At 52.0% G+C, this 14,383-nt stretch overlaps 2 protein-coding genes across 3 annotated transcripts in view; both read right to left on the reverse strand.

The window, feature by feature from the left end:
- C27H4orf50 (chromosome 27 C4orf50 homolog) overlaps positions 1-11,294 on the reverse strand; it is a 125,248-nt gene extending 113,954 nt beyond the window's left edge. Inside the window, exons 1-3 of one of the 2 annotated variants that reach the window (XM_038008724.2) lie at positions 10,973-11,294; positions 6,429-6,798; positions 399-537 (exon numbers count right to left, since the gene is read on the reverse strand). In XM_038008724.2, coding sequence (XP_037864652.2) covers positions 399-537; positions 6,429-6,682 — 393 coding nt within the window. In that variant the 5' untranslated portion in view covers positions 6,683-6,798; positions 10,973-11,294. Of the gene's footprint in view, positions 1-398; positions 538-6,395; positions 6,799-10,972 lie in introns of both variants that reach the window. The other variant, XM_008017955.3, reaches the window with a different exon arrangement.
- A 1,888-nt stretch (positions 11,295-13,182) lies between these two features.
- JAKMIP1 (janus kinase and microtubule interacting protein 1) overlaps positions 13,183-14,383 on the reverse strand; it is a 173,651-nt gene continuing 172,450 nt past the window's right edge. Inside the window, exon 22 of the mRNA XM_008017951.3 lies at positions 13,183-13,279. The gene's annotated coding sequence lies outside the window, so the exon portion shown is untranslated. The remainder of the gene's footprint in view (positions 13,280-14,383) is intronic.

Genomic DNA, 14,383 nt, shown 5'->3' on the forward strand with positions numbered 1-14,383 from the left:
CCCCCTGAACACACGCTGGGGGGTTCGCACACTCCCCCATGTCACCCCACATCCGGGTTTAGAGTTATTTGTTTTTTATCAGTCGCCCATGTCTGCATTAAGAGCTCCAGACCCCAGGAGCCCTGCATCAGCCAACTCTTGTCCTCAGGCTGTGGCCTGGAGCTGAGGTCCTCAGGCACAAGAGCTTCCAGCAAGTGTGCAGCCCCCACCCCCACATCCCCGCACGCCCCAGGCCCTGCAGTCACTACCATGCACCATGAACTTAGGATCTCTCTAACCCTCCTGACTGGGCTCTCCCGGGCCCGCCCTATACTGTCTTTGTCCACCTGCAGCTGCTACTGAGTTCCAGCAGCTCTGCAGTACGGGAAACAGGGAATGGAAAGGAGAAGGAAACGTACCTGACTGGCCAGCTCCCCCTGCAGCGCTGCCAGCTTCTCCTGGGCCTGCAGCCAGGCGCTCCTCTCCTGAGCCACGTGGGTGCTCAGCTGGTCCACCTTCCGGAGGAGTTTCCTCTCTGACAGCTCCAGCTCCTGAATTCTGCAGCATGAAAAGCAGGGAGGCACTTGCTCAGGTGCAGTCAACATGGCCTAGGGCTTTCGCAGACCCCGGGGCCAAATTATTATTATTATTGTTTTCGTCATTTGGTCAATTCGATGTTCTGGCAAAATTACGTTTTGCATAATATTCATGCATATAGTTCTAAAGATTATCTACATTACTTCAAAGACGTTATTTGAACAATTAGGTACCATGCATCAGAAATCTTCAATGTCCTCACACCAAAGCCAGTAATTGCAGATTCAGGTAATGCCAATTAAGAGTGCCTGAGCTTGAGCCATTTAGGCTAAGAGCTTTAACTTGGTGGTTTCAATGAATCCTCACATTATCAGCTACAGGTGGGTTCTGCTACCCCTACTTCACACATGAGGAAATAGGATCAGAGGGGGCAGACTTGTGCCCAAAGTCACACAGCATTATAGAATCTAGTTGGTCTTACTTCTGGACTTGAGACTCTGCTCTGCTGTCTCCCATTTTAGCTACGTTCTTATAAACCTAAGGAATGATTGAAATTCAGAAAAAGATTTCTACAACTGAAAAAAATTAATCTCTGCATCACTTACTCTTCCAGATGAGAAGCTGGAAGTGGCTTAACTGTCTATTAGGAATGGCTAAGTCACAGGAAGGCTAAGTCACATGGTCTTACAAACATACTGGAGCTATGTCACAAGCAGACGTGAACTCAGACTGGATGTGAACCCTGATTGCAGCTCTGTGGGAGGAAGACACAAGCAGGGTGGGGGCAGAAAGTCCAGAAAGAAAGCCCGGGCTCCTGGACCCATGGGGAGAGAAGGCACTGAAAAGACTGGCCTGTCTCCCATTGTGCCTAGTTTCCAAGTCCCCTTAATGTGTCAGTCTTGCCTCTATAATAGAAACCATGATACACATGAAGGTGCATTCATAGCCTCCGTGCCTAAGCTCTGCATATCCTCACTCCTCCCCAAGTCCCTGCTGGACACCTGCACATCCAGGACAGATACTGCTGCCCTGGGTGAAGAACTAGCTTTGCCTGCCGGCTCTGCAATTCACCAGCCATGGGGCCTTAGCAGGGCTAGTTCAGCACTATGACCCTCCGTAACTTTATCTATAGAGGTCATTAACCTTGTTCAGTAGGTTTTCATGAAGATTAAATTACATGATGCATTATTATTAATGATAAGGCCAAGAGTCCCTCTCCTATTCCAGTTCTCATGCCCTGAGGAAAGGTCTCAAGGGTGGCAGATCAGAGCGTGCTTTCTCGTGAGGATCATAATCAAGCTCCTTCCAAACTGGACCACAGGAGCAGCTCCAGTTAGCCAGTCAGGCTGAGTGCTTTCTGATGCGTTATATGATATGGGGAGATTTGCTAGGAGAAACAAAAGCCTTTCTTTCTAGTTCTGAGACCAGTCTGTAACAATAACTATGAGAACAATAGTTAATTCTGATATGATTCCTAATCTTAAACGAAGCAGAAAATGACAAATTTTACTTCGGCAGGGCAAATTTTGGCCCCAAGTTTATCCAGGCCCTAATCCCTGGAACCTATGAATGTTACCTTAAAATGCAAGAGAGACTGCAGATAGGATTAAGTCAAAGATGGTGAGATGGGGATATGGACTCGGATTCGCCGGCTGGTCTCTAAGACCAATCACAAGTATCCTTGAGAGAGGGAGACAGAGAGGGTTGAGTCTAGGGATGGCAGTGTGGCCACCAATGCAGGATTGCATGCAGCTGGCTCCAAAGATGGAGGCAGGGCCAGGAGCCCAGGAATGCAGCTCTAGACCTAGACAAGACCAGGAACTGGATTTCCCCTCCAGCCTCGGAGAGGGCTTGGCTCCACCCACAGCTCGACTAGCTCAGGAAGACTGATTCCCACTTCTGGCCACCAAGCTGTGATGACATGTCACAGCAACTGTGGGAAGCTAATACACTCACAAATACGACATTGACAGTGAAGTATCACTGTTTCCCGATTAAACCAATGACAAATGTGGATGATACTTTTACTGTCTTTTTAGTTTTTTTGTTTGTTTGTTTTGTTTTTTTGAGATGGAGTTTCGCTCTTGTTGCCCAGGCTGGAGTACAATGGCACGATCTTGGCTCACCGCAACCTCCACTTCCCGGGTTCAAATGATTCTTCTGCCTCAGCCTCCCGAGTAGCTGGGATTACAGGCATGTACCACCACACCTGGCTAATTTTGTATTTTTAGTAGAGACAGGGTTTCTCCATGTTGGTCAGGCTGGTCTTGAACTCCTGACCTCAGGTGATCTGCCCACCTCGGCCTGCCAAAGTGCTGGGATTACAAGCACCATGCTGGCCTAGTATCGTTTTCAGGATTATGTTAATACTTGTCAAGCCTGTGAACAGTGGCTTGGTACTGAACAAGTACTCGGTAAGTGCTTAGCTGTTATTAATTTTACTGTATGTAGATGAGGAATAAATATGCAACATGATAGTGTTATGAAGATGGGAGTGGGATTTTCTTCACATTTCTAACAAAGCTGTTATATTATTTTGAGAAGAAATACTTTTGTGCTTCAACTCTTTATTTAAAGCGAATCCAAGACATACTACCTGGCTTTTCCCCACTAGACCCAAACACATTGTGACATTTGCCTGAAATCCGTGCTCAGAATCGTGCTTTCAGACCCTGGCCTCAGCTTTCGGCAGCGCTGAATCACTTAGTATTTCATCCCTCAGCCTCAGTTCACTCGTCTGTCAAAGGCGCTGATGTCACTCTATGCATCACAGGGTCCAAGAGAGCCAAGATGGGGCAAGTATGGGAGGGGCAAGTATGGGAGGGCTTAGCCCTGTGCCAGCTCCCTTTTCTCCTCCCCTGGCCCCTCTCCTGCAAGATGGTGTACCTCATCTTTAAAGAGAACAGAGGATGAGCCCTCATTCCCCCACAGGCCCGGTCAGAGGCCCCTCCTCCCCACGGCTCATGGGCACTCTGTCTCCCCCTCCCACAGAGGGGTCTCCTTTGGCTGGGGTTCCCTGCCTGTCTTCCTGGGGTCCATTGATCTTCTGGTTTCCACCACCAACCTTTCTAGAAGATTTGAATGTACAACCCTGTATGGGCCTACGCTGCTAGTCTCTTGGGCCAGGGCCCTGCCTTTCCCAGCTCTCAGCACCCAGGACTTCTGATATGGGCTCAATGCATCCCTGCAGAGTTCCTGTGTTGAAGGCCTAACCCCCAAGTTCCTTAGAATGTGATTATATTTGGAGATAAGCCTTTAGAAAGAGGCAATTAAGTTGAAAGAAAGTCATGAGCATGGGCCCAGATTCAACCCGACTGGGGTCCTTATAGGAGGAGGAGATGAGGACACAGACACACACAGAGGGGTGCCCATATGACAACACAGGGAGAAGGTGGAGTCCACAAGCCGCGGAGTGAGGCCTCAGGAGAAACCAACCCTGCTGACCCCTCGAGCTTGGGCTTTTGGGCTCCAGAAATGTGAGAAAATAAATTTTTGTTAAGTCACCCAGGTCTGCAAATAATGTCATTTCATTATAATGCTGATGATAAAAAAAAAAAAAAGATTCCCAGCCTGGGCCACTGTCTATGTGGAGTTGGCCCATTGTCCCTATGTCTGCATGGGCTTTCTTGGGGTACCCTGGTTTCCTCCCACAGCCCCAAACTGCACATTAGGTGAGCTGGCCTGTCGACACAGTCCCAGCCTGCGTGATTGTGCGTGTGGGTGTGAGTGTCCTGTCCAGGCCTTGCACCCTGAGCTGCCGGGAGAGGCCCCAGCCACCTGTAACTGGAACAACTGGTTAAATAATCATCTTACTTGTGTTTTTTTGAGTCTTTCTTAAATTTAAATTTGTTTGAGTCTTTCACATTGATTTCAATGTTTAACATTAGAAGTGGTTGGGGTCTTTATTTGAAAGTTTGGTGATGTTTTTGTGACCTGAAATATGCTGTAGGAACTTAACTCTTATTTGTATCAATTAGCCTATGGTCAAATTACTTTTGTGGCGGGGCGTGGTGGCTCATGTCTATAATCCCAACACTTTGGGAGGCCGAGGCAGGCAGATCCCTTGAGGTCAGGAGTTCGAAATCAGCCTGGCCAACATGGTGAAACCCTGTCTCTACTAAAAATACAAAAATTAGCCTGGCATGGTGATGGGCGCCTGTAGTCCCAGCTACTCGGGAGGCTGAGGCAGGAGAATCACTTAAACCCAGGAGGTGGAGGTTGTAGTGAGCCAAGATTATGCCATTGCATTCCGGCCTGGGTGACAGAGTAAGATTTTATCTCAAACCAAAGCAAAATAATAAACAAAAACAAATTGGTTTTGTTGTATGTTGCTTCACTTAGTCACAGTTTCCAAGAACCTATGGACAAAATTCAGTGAGGCCTTACTGTGCTTTGTCATGGCAACCCAGGCAAACTAACATAACTTAGTATATGACTCTTGGAGGGTAAGTGTGTTGCTGAATGAATGAAAGAATGGGCAATCACATAGAGTAACAGAAGAATTTCTCTGATTTGTGAATTTCTTCATGCATAAAATTTCACCAAAGGGAAGAAAAGTGAATCATATGTGCATCCACATTCAATGGCCTGCCTTTACTGAAACAAAGGCAAGTACAAGAAAATGGGGAAGTCCTACAAAAATCCAAGGCACTGGCTGCAGGGATATGAGTAGCCTGTCAGAATCAATCCCCGCCACCACTGCACTGTGCTTCCATGCTGGGTGTCTCTGATCTACATGCAAGGCCTAACCTCGTTCTGCCAGTCTGGGTGTCAAGACATCATCAGGAAACAGGATGGGCTTTAGAGAAAGACCTGGATTCAAATGCCCCACTTTGAGACGAGGTCAACTCCATCAGGCAAACAGAGCCCACACCAGGAAGTTCTACAGAGAGAAACGAATGCAGAGAACCTATTTCAAAGATGACAGCAGAGTCCAAAGGCCAGACAGAGATGACAAGCAGCCTGGATCAGCAACTGCCGGAAGCCACCTCTGCCCCGGGGGCTGGACGGTCACACAAGGAAGAGATGATGTTACCAGGGCAGGGCAGAGCAGCCAGGCCACCTAGTGGGAGCTGGGACCACAGAGGAAGCTGAGAGCACGTCTGAGTTACAGCCACAGTGGGAGATGTCACTGTGGGAACAAGAGCAACTTTATTTTAAATGCTAATCCAGCACGTGACTCTTGACTAACCCTGAGTCCACGAATGCCTCCAAGATGTGGACTTGATGTAGTTCTCTTTACGTAGAAACACCTATTCATTGTGAGTTTCCACCAAAACAACCCCTGTTGTTGCAGAAACCATAGGCTGTGATTCCCGTAGCCACCTACGCAAGCCTTCCAGAGCACACATGCTTTTTCCCCAGGATATAAGCCCTGGGTTGGGGGTAGAAGGTTTGCTGCATGGACATCTATTTGTCTGGCAGCTGCCTAAAATCATGCTTCTGTCTGCAAGTTCCCCGAAAAAAATCACCCCAAACCGACCAACTGGATTTGTCTGCCTCTTGCTTTGGTTTCTCCGTTTCTTCTGTCCTTCTGGGTCACTTTGTACATATGACCCTTTCATGGAACAGTCACCCAGAGCAGAAGAGAGGGAAAGGACCTGGCTTCTCCCCGCCTCCCTCCATTTCAGGGCCTCCCGTTGGCTGCACCTCCATGGAAGTTTTTGAGCAGAGGAGCCCAGGCAGCCTCGCCTGCAGGTACAGAGCCAAAGGAGGAGGGCGGGAGAAGCAGAAGGCAAGTGACTGCGTGGGCAGGTTACGTGCCTGTGGAGAGGCGGTTTCCCCAACTTCGTGGTGTGATTCAACACACCATGGTGACACACTCTGATGGCCCTGGGGTTTGTGAAATACACACAGAGAGATCAAAATGGCATCGCTACCTGCTTCTCAGCCCGGACTCTGGTGTCACATACTTGTCCACCGCTGCTGACAGCTTCTGCTGGGGGGACTCCAGCTGCCTCCTGAGGGCCCCCGTATCCACGTCTGGGTGACCAGCTGCCTCTTCCTGAAGACATGCCTGCTCCTCAGCACTATCTTCCATGTCCTGGAATATCCAGGATGTGTCAATCTTCACATCAACGTTCATTATGTCGAACCCCTCACTGCTGGGGGCTCTGATGACATAGCTGAAACTCTTCTCAGTCCGTCCCTTAGCTGTTGGATCCATCTCGAAAATATTTCATGGGGGCAAGACTTAATAATAAAATTAAGTGAGTTTGCAACATTGACTCCCTGGAGATTTCAAGGTGGTGGTTGTGACTTCAGATTGTTCAGGAGAATATCCTTTGAGAAGGGCAAGAACAGGTGGATTATTCATGAGTGGGTGACTTGGGTTTCATCTGCACAAGCATCATACAATATGAATGAAAGCCTCTCATTTTACAAGTCAGCATGCCAGAACTCACGCGAAGCAAGAAAAAGTTGCAGACAAATCACATGAGATGAAATGCCTAGTGATAAACACAGAGAGGAAAAATAAGATCTCCAGGTAAGGCCATCAGATGTTGGAGACGCCCAGTAGTCAATGAAGCTCATCTTTTCACCACATAATGAATAAATTTCCACACCTCCTCTCTGAGTACAGCACATACTTTTCAAGGACCTAGAGTTTGCTAGGGGAAGAGGATGGGAAATTTATGCTGCCCTGGGTGCCGTCTGCACCAGGGGCGGGGGCCTCTCTTGCCTTACCCAGTCCAACTCTCCCGGTGACCCTATGAGGTAGGCGTTAACATGACCATTATACAGAGGGTCCGATGGAGGCTCTGCAAGGTGAAGGAGCTTATCTGGGCCTCACAGGTGGGATGGGAGGTAGCAGAGTCAGGATTCAAATATGGATCTGACTCCCAAACTAGAGAGTGTACATTCTGACACAGGAGATACGGTAATAGGTGAGCAACAAGACCCCAAAGCAGGTGCAAATGCGTCCTTTGGGCACCCAGAGGAGGGGGAGGGAGCCCCAGGCTGAAGAGATCATAGGAGGAATGGTGCATTACAGCAGAGAGAGGTGGGGATGGGACTCCCCCAGGTGGGGAGGATCCTCAGGCCACTGCCCCCCACAGAGAGGCAGGACAGGTGAAGGGAACGGGAGGACCAGACTGAGCTGGCCCAGTGGACACACAGAAGGAGGAAGTGGGGAGTGAGGACAGAGGAGGCTGGGTGCCATCCTCTTACAGGCACTCAAGGACTCTGGCGTTTCTGTGGGCCCCTGGGAGAAGGGAGGTGCCTGGTCAAATGTCATTTTGAGGATCGAGCACTCCGGGTTTGCAGGAGCAAGATGGAGGCAGCTGAACCTGTAGGAGGAGGCAGCACCGCCGGCCAGGCCTGGTGCAAAGAGGCGTCAGGACCAAGACAAACAGAAAATAAGAGGCTTCCGTCTCCCTGTTAAAAATAAGAAATGTCCCCCCTCCCTTTTCTTAGAGCATTTACTTTAGAAAATTTGTAAGTTCTTTCTTTGTCTCTTTGAAATATGTGTAAATCCTTTTTAAAGTGAAATAAGCCTTTTGCCAGTTTTATGACCCAGGAATGTTTTCCTGAAGGACCTGGGCACCGCCTCTTTGGGATGTAAATTCCAAGGAAAACAGCGCCCCTAGTGTTCAGTGGGAAGAAGGAGCCTAATTGGCCAGGCGCCTGGCTCCAAGATGCAAAACCTGTCACAGGAAGTAACAGAAGGGTGGAACCCAGGTGCAGGAGACGTTTTTTTTCCCCTTTGTATCAAACAATGAACACAGAGGGTTCCCCTAGTTGCCAGGTGAGTTTAGGATGAACCACGTGAAACAATGACGCTATTAAGTCCTTTTCCGTAGGGATGAGGGTGAGAGGATGTGTGTGTGGATTGTGCCTGCCTGGCTATCAAAAGGGTGACACTTCTTTCTGTCTTTGCAATCTCTCCGTGGGTTGCCTGTAATGCATCTCATATCTTGGTTTAATGCTTATTCAATAATAAAACTTTTTCTGTTCTTTTGTGATGAGGTTTTCTGCGCTGGGAGAAGCTTTTGTCTTTAATCATATTTTCCCAAAAGTGGCCAATGTCTTGGTGGCCACAAGCGGTTTCAGTGGACCTGGGGCGGTCAGAGGCGGGGGGCGGGGGTGCAGTGGAGCCACTCAGATCCCAGGCGCTGAGACCAGGCTGCCTAGGTTCCAGGCCTGTCTCCATCGCTTCTCAGATGTGATTTGGACAAATTACTTAACTTCTCAAAAAAAAAAGGAGGGTAAAAATCGTGGCTAAGTGAAGAGCTGTTGAAGAATAAATGAGTCAATCCCTGCAAAGCCCTCAGCAGAGCACCCGGCACACTAAATACAGCATGCTGTCTGCTGGGTGGGGGCCAGACGCAACACCGTCCAGCCGTGTCCAGCTTTCAAGCCTGCTTGCCACATGATCCTAGGCAAGTGACTTGGCCCCTGCAAGGTGAAACTGGCAGCAGTCCCCGCTCCCCGCTGTGGCGATGACTAACTGAGCTCTGGGGAGGTGGCGGGGGGTGGTGGTCGGTCCTGTATCTGCACTGACTGCACCATGAGCCCCGAGGAACATCAGCCAGGAGGAGCCAATGCAGAGCAGGAGGATTGAGTGACAGCTGAAGGCAGCAGCGAGAGACTGAAAAATTACCCCAGGCCCACCAAGGAGGAGGAGATGTTCCAGCCCTTCCTCGGGAGCAGCCCTGAGGGAGGGCACGTCCTTCCTTCTCGCCTAAGGACAGTGAAGCAGGCAGGGCCTCTCCAGGGAAGTGTTCTCAGGTCTTTTAGGTAAGTGACGGAGGCTCTTGGGGGAAGAAGAAGGTCAAACAGAGAAAATCGTGGCCTGCCTATGGTTTACCAACCTCTGTGGTAGCCTGGGGTGGAGATCTGAGCCTGCAGGCCCCTCAGAAGTGACAGGGCCTGGGCAGGAGAAGGGGACAGATTGATGTGCAGATGTAAGGATGGGGTTCTGACCCCTTGGGATCCTTGGGGAGGTTCCCTGAGACTGAGGGTGGTAACAGGGAGAACACAGGCTATGGAAGAAATCAAGAGTTCTCGTTTCTACTGGAACAACAGCCCCTGAGAGTTGGGGGGAAGCTGGGAGGGAAATAAGGAGGTCTGGCCGTGTGAAGACCTGGACTCCACCCTACTTCAGAGCCGGAATCTGGGGCGTAGAGAAGGGCCCTACAGAAGGCCCCAAGAGTCCCTACAGAAGGCCCTAGGAGTCCAGACAACCAGGCGGGGCAGGAGGGAAGAGGACCCCACAACGGCATGTTTGCCATTTCCCACCCAATTTGGCAGAGCCCTGGAAAACCCTGTTTAAATGTAAGAAAATAACCAAAGGTCAAACTGGCCACTGTTTGTCCTGGGAGTGTCAGGCAGGATTGCTACTGGTTACGGCAGGCGAGGAAGACGCGGGGGCCACAGTCCTGGACGCTCCCGCGGCGGATAGAGGAGCAGCGGATGGGAGCAGATGTTGAATTTGCTTGGGAAGGATGGGGAAGCCGGAGCTAAAGCGGGGCATGCAACCAGCCAGGGTGAGCCTTGCCCCTGACTGGGGGAGAGGCCTGCCCACCCACGCGTTTGTATTCCTCCCCTCCCCTCAGGGCCCAGCACCGAGCTGGGGGCAGGCTGTGTAGGATTTGACACCCTTGAGCGTGAGCTGGCTCTCAGGGCATCCGTGTGAAATACAAAGCCCATTTCACCTAAGTTGCTCAGCGCAGGCACTGCGCTTCAACCAAAACACCTGCGGCCAGCTGCAGACCCGGAAGGGAAGTGGGGTTCGGTGAGAAAAGCCTCACACCCATGGGGTAATGACCTCCCAGTTTGCCCAGGACCTCCTCCATTTTAAAACAGGAAGTCCTGTGTTCCCAGAATCCCCCGCCGTCCTGGACAAATCAGCCCGGCTTGTCCCTGCGTAACTGGTCTCCCGGCCTCAGCCCCGGCCTTGGCTCCTCAGCCGGCAGGAGGCGGCCAGAGTGGCGGTGACAGAACGCAGTCTGACTCCTTGACTTCTCTGCCCCAGGTCCTCCCTGGTCACCTTTGGCCTACAGAGGATTGAGGTGTAAGAGAGAGAAGTGGAAACCTGTGTTTGCACCACGGACATCTCTGTGCCAGGAACATTCGGGGCTGGCTCTCCGCTGAACCTCCCAGCTGACCCGTGGGGAGGGCTATGCTAAAGTGTGGAGCCACACTTCTCCTTTCTACCTGAGGAAGTGACCTTGGGTTCCCCAGACTTTGTAATTCTGCTGCCCTGGAAACCACATACGTGTTACTAGACAACAACATCCAAAGCCCTGGCAGATGTGCCTGACCTGTGCACCGGGCTGCGGATGAGGGGTGAGGGCACTGGGGCACAGCACAGCTCTGAGGCTTCCTGAACACTGGGGTCCTAGCAGCCAGGACTGTGCCTAGCAGGGAGCCGGGAAGCCATGGCTGGGACTGTGACAAGAAATACTGGTACCTAACAGGGACTCTGGATTTCTATGCAGGGAAACCCCCATACCTGCCAGTGTGAGCCTCATGCTTCATCCTGCACCGCCTCCTGGAGGGCCAAAGAGAACGGGTCCTGGCCCCGGGCTGGCTGTATGGACTCCTCTGAGGACAACTCCCAAGGTGAGAACAGAGGATGCTATGTCTCCCACCAGCAGCCACGGTGGCCTGCGGGAGCCTGCGGGTCTAACCCTCCAGCTCAGACCTCTCCCAAGGCCTCACATGGGAACTATCACCACCATTCCTCAGAGCGGCAAGGACATTGTCAGTGTCTGCAGCAGGAAGAGGCCAGGCTGGCAGGGACCAATGGGTCTGACTTCAAAGCCAAGGCCATTTCGGTCACATGATCTCAGTGGGAGAGCCCAGCAGACACAGACACTGCCCTTCACCCACTGAAGGATGGGGACAGTCAGGCGTGAGGACCGCACTCCTGCAGTGGCTGCAAGAGTGCTGGACCGACATTCCAGAGACCCATGGGTGCCCCTAGACTTCTGCCCGCAGAAGTTAGCACAGCAATGCATCCTGTGCTTCCCGGCCGGAAACAGTAGGCGTGCCTTTGTTTTCACTCACTGTGCGATCCCACTCTCCCATCACCCCCTGGGCTGCTAGGATGCCTATGTTTTCCACCGACATCAGTTTGTTCATATTTCACCAAGTATTGGTAAGTTACGGAGGCTGAGCTAGTGGGTGCTTTGGGGTTTTGATTTCAAAAGAGAATGAGTAATGCTGGGCCATCCTGATGCATTTCTGCTTAGAGATGGATCCTGGCATGTGGTGTGAGCAGCCCTCCCCGGCTGGCAGGGCCCTTTCTGTGCAGGGCACCGTGTCCTTCTCCATCCGTGGATCTGGTCTTCTGAGAACTTCTAGCTCTTCTGTCGCCCTCACCCCATGAGTTTCTTCAACCGCCTAAATTTCAGTCGTTTCGCTTTTGTCCAAAGGTCTTTCTCACCAGAGACCACAGACCCGCTCCTTCCACCTGATGAGCAGGGCCTGAGCCCGTCCACCTGCAACCAGCTGAGGATGACCCAGCCTGGCCTTCAGCCGGCTTTTCCCATGCAGACACAGCCAGCCTCCTCGTCACATTCAGTCTTCTGTTTCACTTCATCTATTCTAATTCCAAACGTCTTCCCGTGCAGAAGTTTGGGAGAGGCATCCTGTGAGCAGGTGGCTCCTTCTGGAGATGCCCCCACCCCACCCAGCCTAGAATAACAACAGGAACATCATCGGAAAGGAACTTGGGGAATTTCCTCCTGGGCTGACCATCCTCAGCTGGTGTCTGACTCTCTGTAGCTGCCCCACTCCATCCGCTCTCCAGGGAGGCCTCCAACACCCTGACAGCTCTCCTGGCTCCATCCAGGGGTGGCCTCCCAAGGCAGGAAGAGCTCACTTCCTCCCCACAGTGGTGACAGCAGGACCTGGTCTCGGGGCCACTATGGAAATAACCTAGTTCCTGCAGGTGCTCCAGCATCTCCTCCTTGGCACCCCCTTGCAAATTACCACCAAGATGCAACACAGGCCCAAGTGTGGCCTGGTTGGTGGTCATGTCTGCTCTATCAGTCCTCAGTCCACCTGGTCCCAGGGACAGTCATGCTCTGAGACTTTTGCCGTGTCACACCCACAAGAGTGACAGAGCCCTCGGCCTCCCCTCGGAAATCTGAGGTCCCTGGGGTCGGCTCCTCCATGATGGGCAAGGCTCCAGCCCCTCATCAGAGTCCTGCCCTCTCTCTCTGGCTGCCAGCTGCTGAATCCAGCTGTGAACAGATTCAGAGGTTTTGCTGAGCAGGACTTGAACTGGGGTTCACATTACAAGGACACTTGCAAGTCGCTCCGGCAGACAAACTCTGGGACGAACACAGCACGGTTCGTGGAGATTTATGTACACAGGGCAGAGACGGCACCCACCCGGGTCCAGCTGGACACGCACACTGTGGCCTGGGGAGGCATCTAGCGTGGGGATGAGGACTCGGGCCTGTCCCCAGACAGTGCAGTGGCTGCTGATCCCTTGGTTTCTGGTAATTGCACTTAGTTTCCTGGCATTCGGGTCTCTGCCCTCTTGGGCCTTCAAGGTGCCAGAGCTGGGACATGGATGTGGCTCCAAGTCTGACAAAATCCCCATCGTCCCTGCAGAGTCCTTACGGCTTGGGCTGGCCAGGACCCAGCCATGCGTCCAAAGGCTTCCCCTTAAAGCTATTGTCAAATATACATAAATTCTGTTTGCAGTCTCTGGACTTTGAATAGCTTGTTTCGCTGTTGAATTTGGTTTGAGTGGGGTTGGGGTTGCCGTAGGGACTCAGTTTATTCCATAAACTCTTTTTCTATCCTGAAAGATTAAAACATAATTTGAAACGACACAAGAACCAAGGGTTAAAATGACTGCAGGATCCCTTGGCTTTATCTGCCCCCTCCCCCCACTGCTGTCATGAACACTCCAGCTGAGCCCTGAGGGACCTTCCCCCACAACCCAGGAGAAGCAGCAGCAGCAGCAGGATCAGATTACCCATCCCCTAATACCCACCCACCCCCTGTGGCCACCCCCACCTCTGATCAGATGGGACTGAGTGTCAGCTGTCCTCTAAGACCTGAGATCCTTCCTTTACTCAGTCCATAAACATCGAATGAATATTGACCATGTGTCCAGCACTGTCCCAGACACTTGGGTACAGAAGGTACCAGACCAAAGCCTTTATGGACTGGGGTCAGCCTCAGGGACGCCCATGAGGACATCAGGCAGGGCCCTGGCCTCGGAGCTCAGCCCAAGGGGTCCAGGTAGCTACCTGGTGGGTGCTGTAGGTATCCCCGGAACCCAGGGGGCCCTCAGCCTGGGCTGGATTCAAAGACAGAACTCTAGAGTCTATGGGTCCTGGCAGCCCCTGGCTCTGAAATGGTCACTCTCAGGGAGAATGTGCAAGGGTCCAGGTGTCTAGGGTGGGAGCTGGGTCCTGGGGACACACAGGGCTCAGTGGTCAGAGGAGGACCAGATGCTGAGGTGGCCTTGTTCCAGAGGTCCCTGAGCATGGCACAGGTGTCAAAACCCAGCACAGGACAGGGGTGAGAGGGAGCTGGATGGCTTCTTACATGGGCACCCTGGGCACTTTGCACATAAGTGGCAGTCTGGGCCCTTGAGCCATTTGTCCAGCAACCTCCTGCTCCTGCAGCCCTTGAACCTGGAAGCCAAAGACTCTGGACTCTACAGAGGACTTACTGGTCCACACGGCAACTGAGAGCACCAGGGACTGAAGCCAAACTGGAGAGAACCTTTAGAATAAAACAGAGTCCCCCTTTGTGGATGAAACTCCACAGAGGAGATTCTTCTTCACAGTGAGCCTCCCTGATGCCCCTCCTCAGGGCGGGTCTCCCCGGGTGACCCAGCCCCGTGAGCTGAGGCGTCCAGCACAACGCCACCTTCCACAGTGCCTCATCTCTC

The sequence above is a fragment of the Chlorocebus sabaeus genome, chromosome 27 (assembly GCF_047675955.1).
Source record: "Chlorocebus sabaeus isolate Y175 chromosome 27, mChlSab1.0.hap1, whole genome shotgun sequence".
Taxonomy (NCBI): domain Eukaryota; kingdom Metazoa; phylum Chordata; class Mammalia; order Primates; family Cercopithecidae; genus Chlorocebus; species Chlorocebus sabaeus.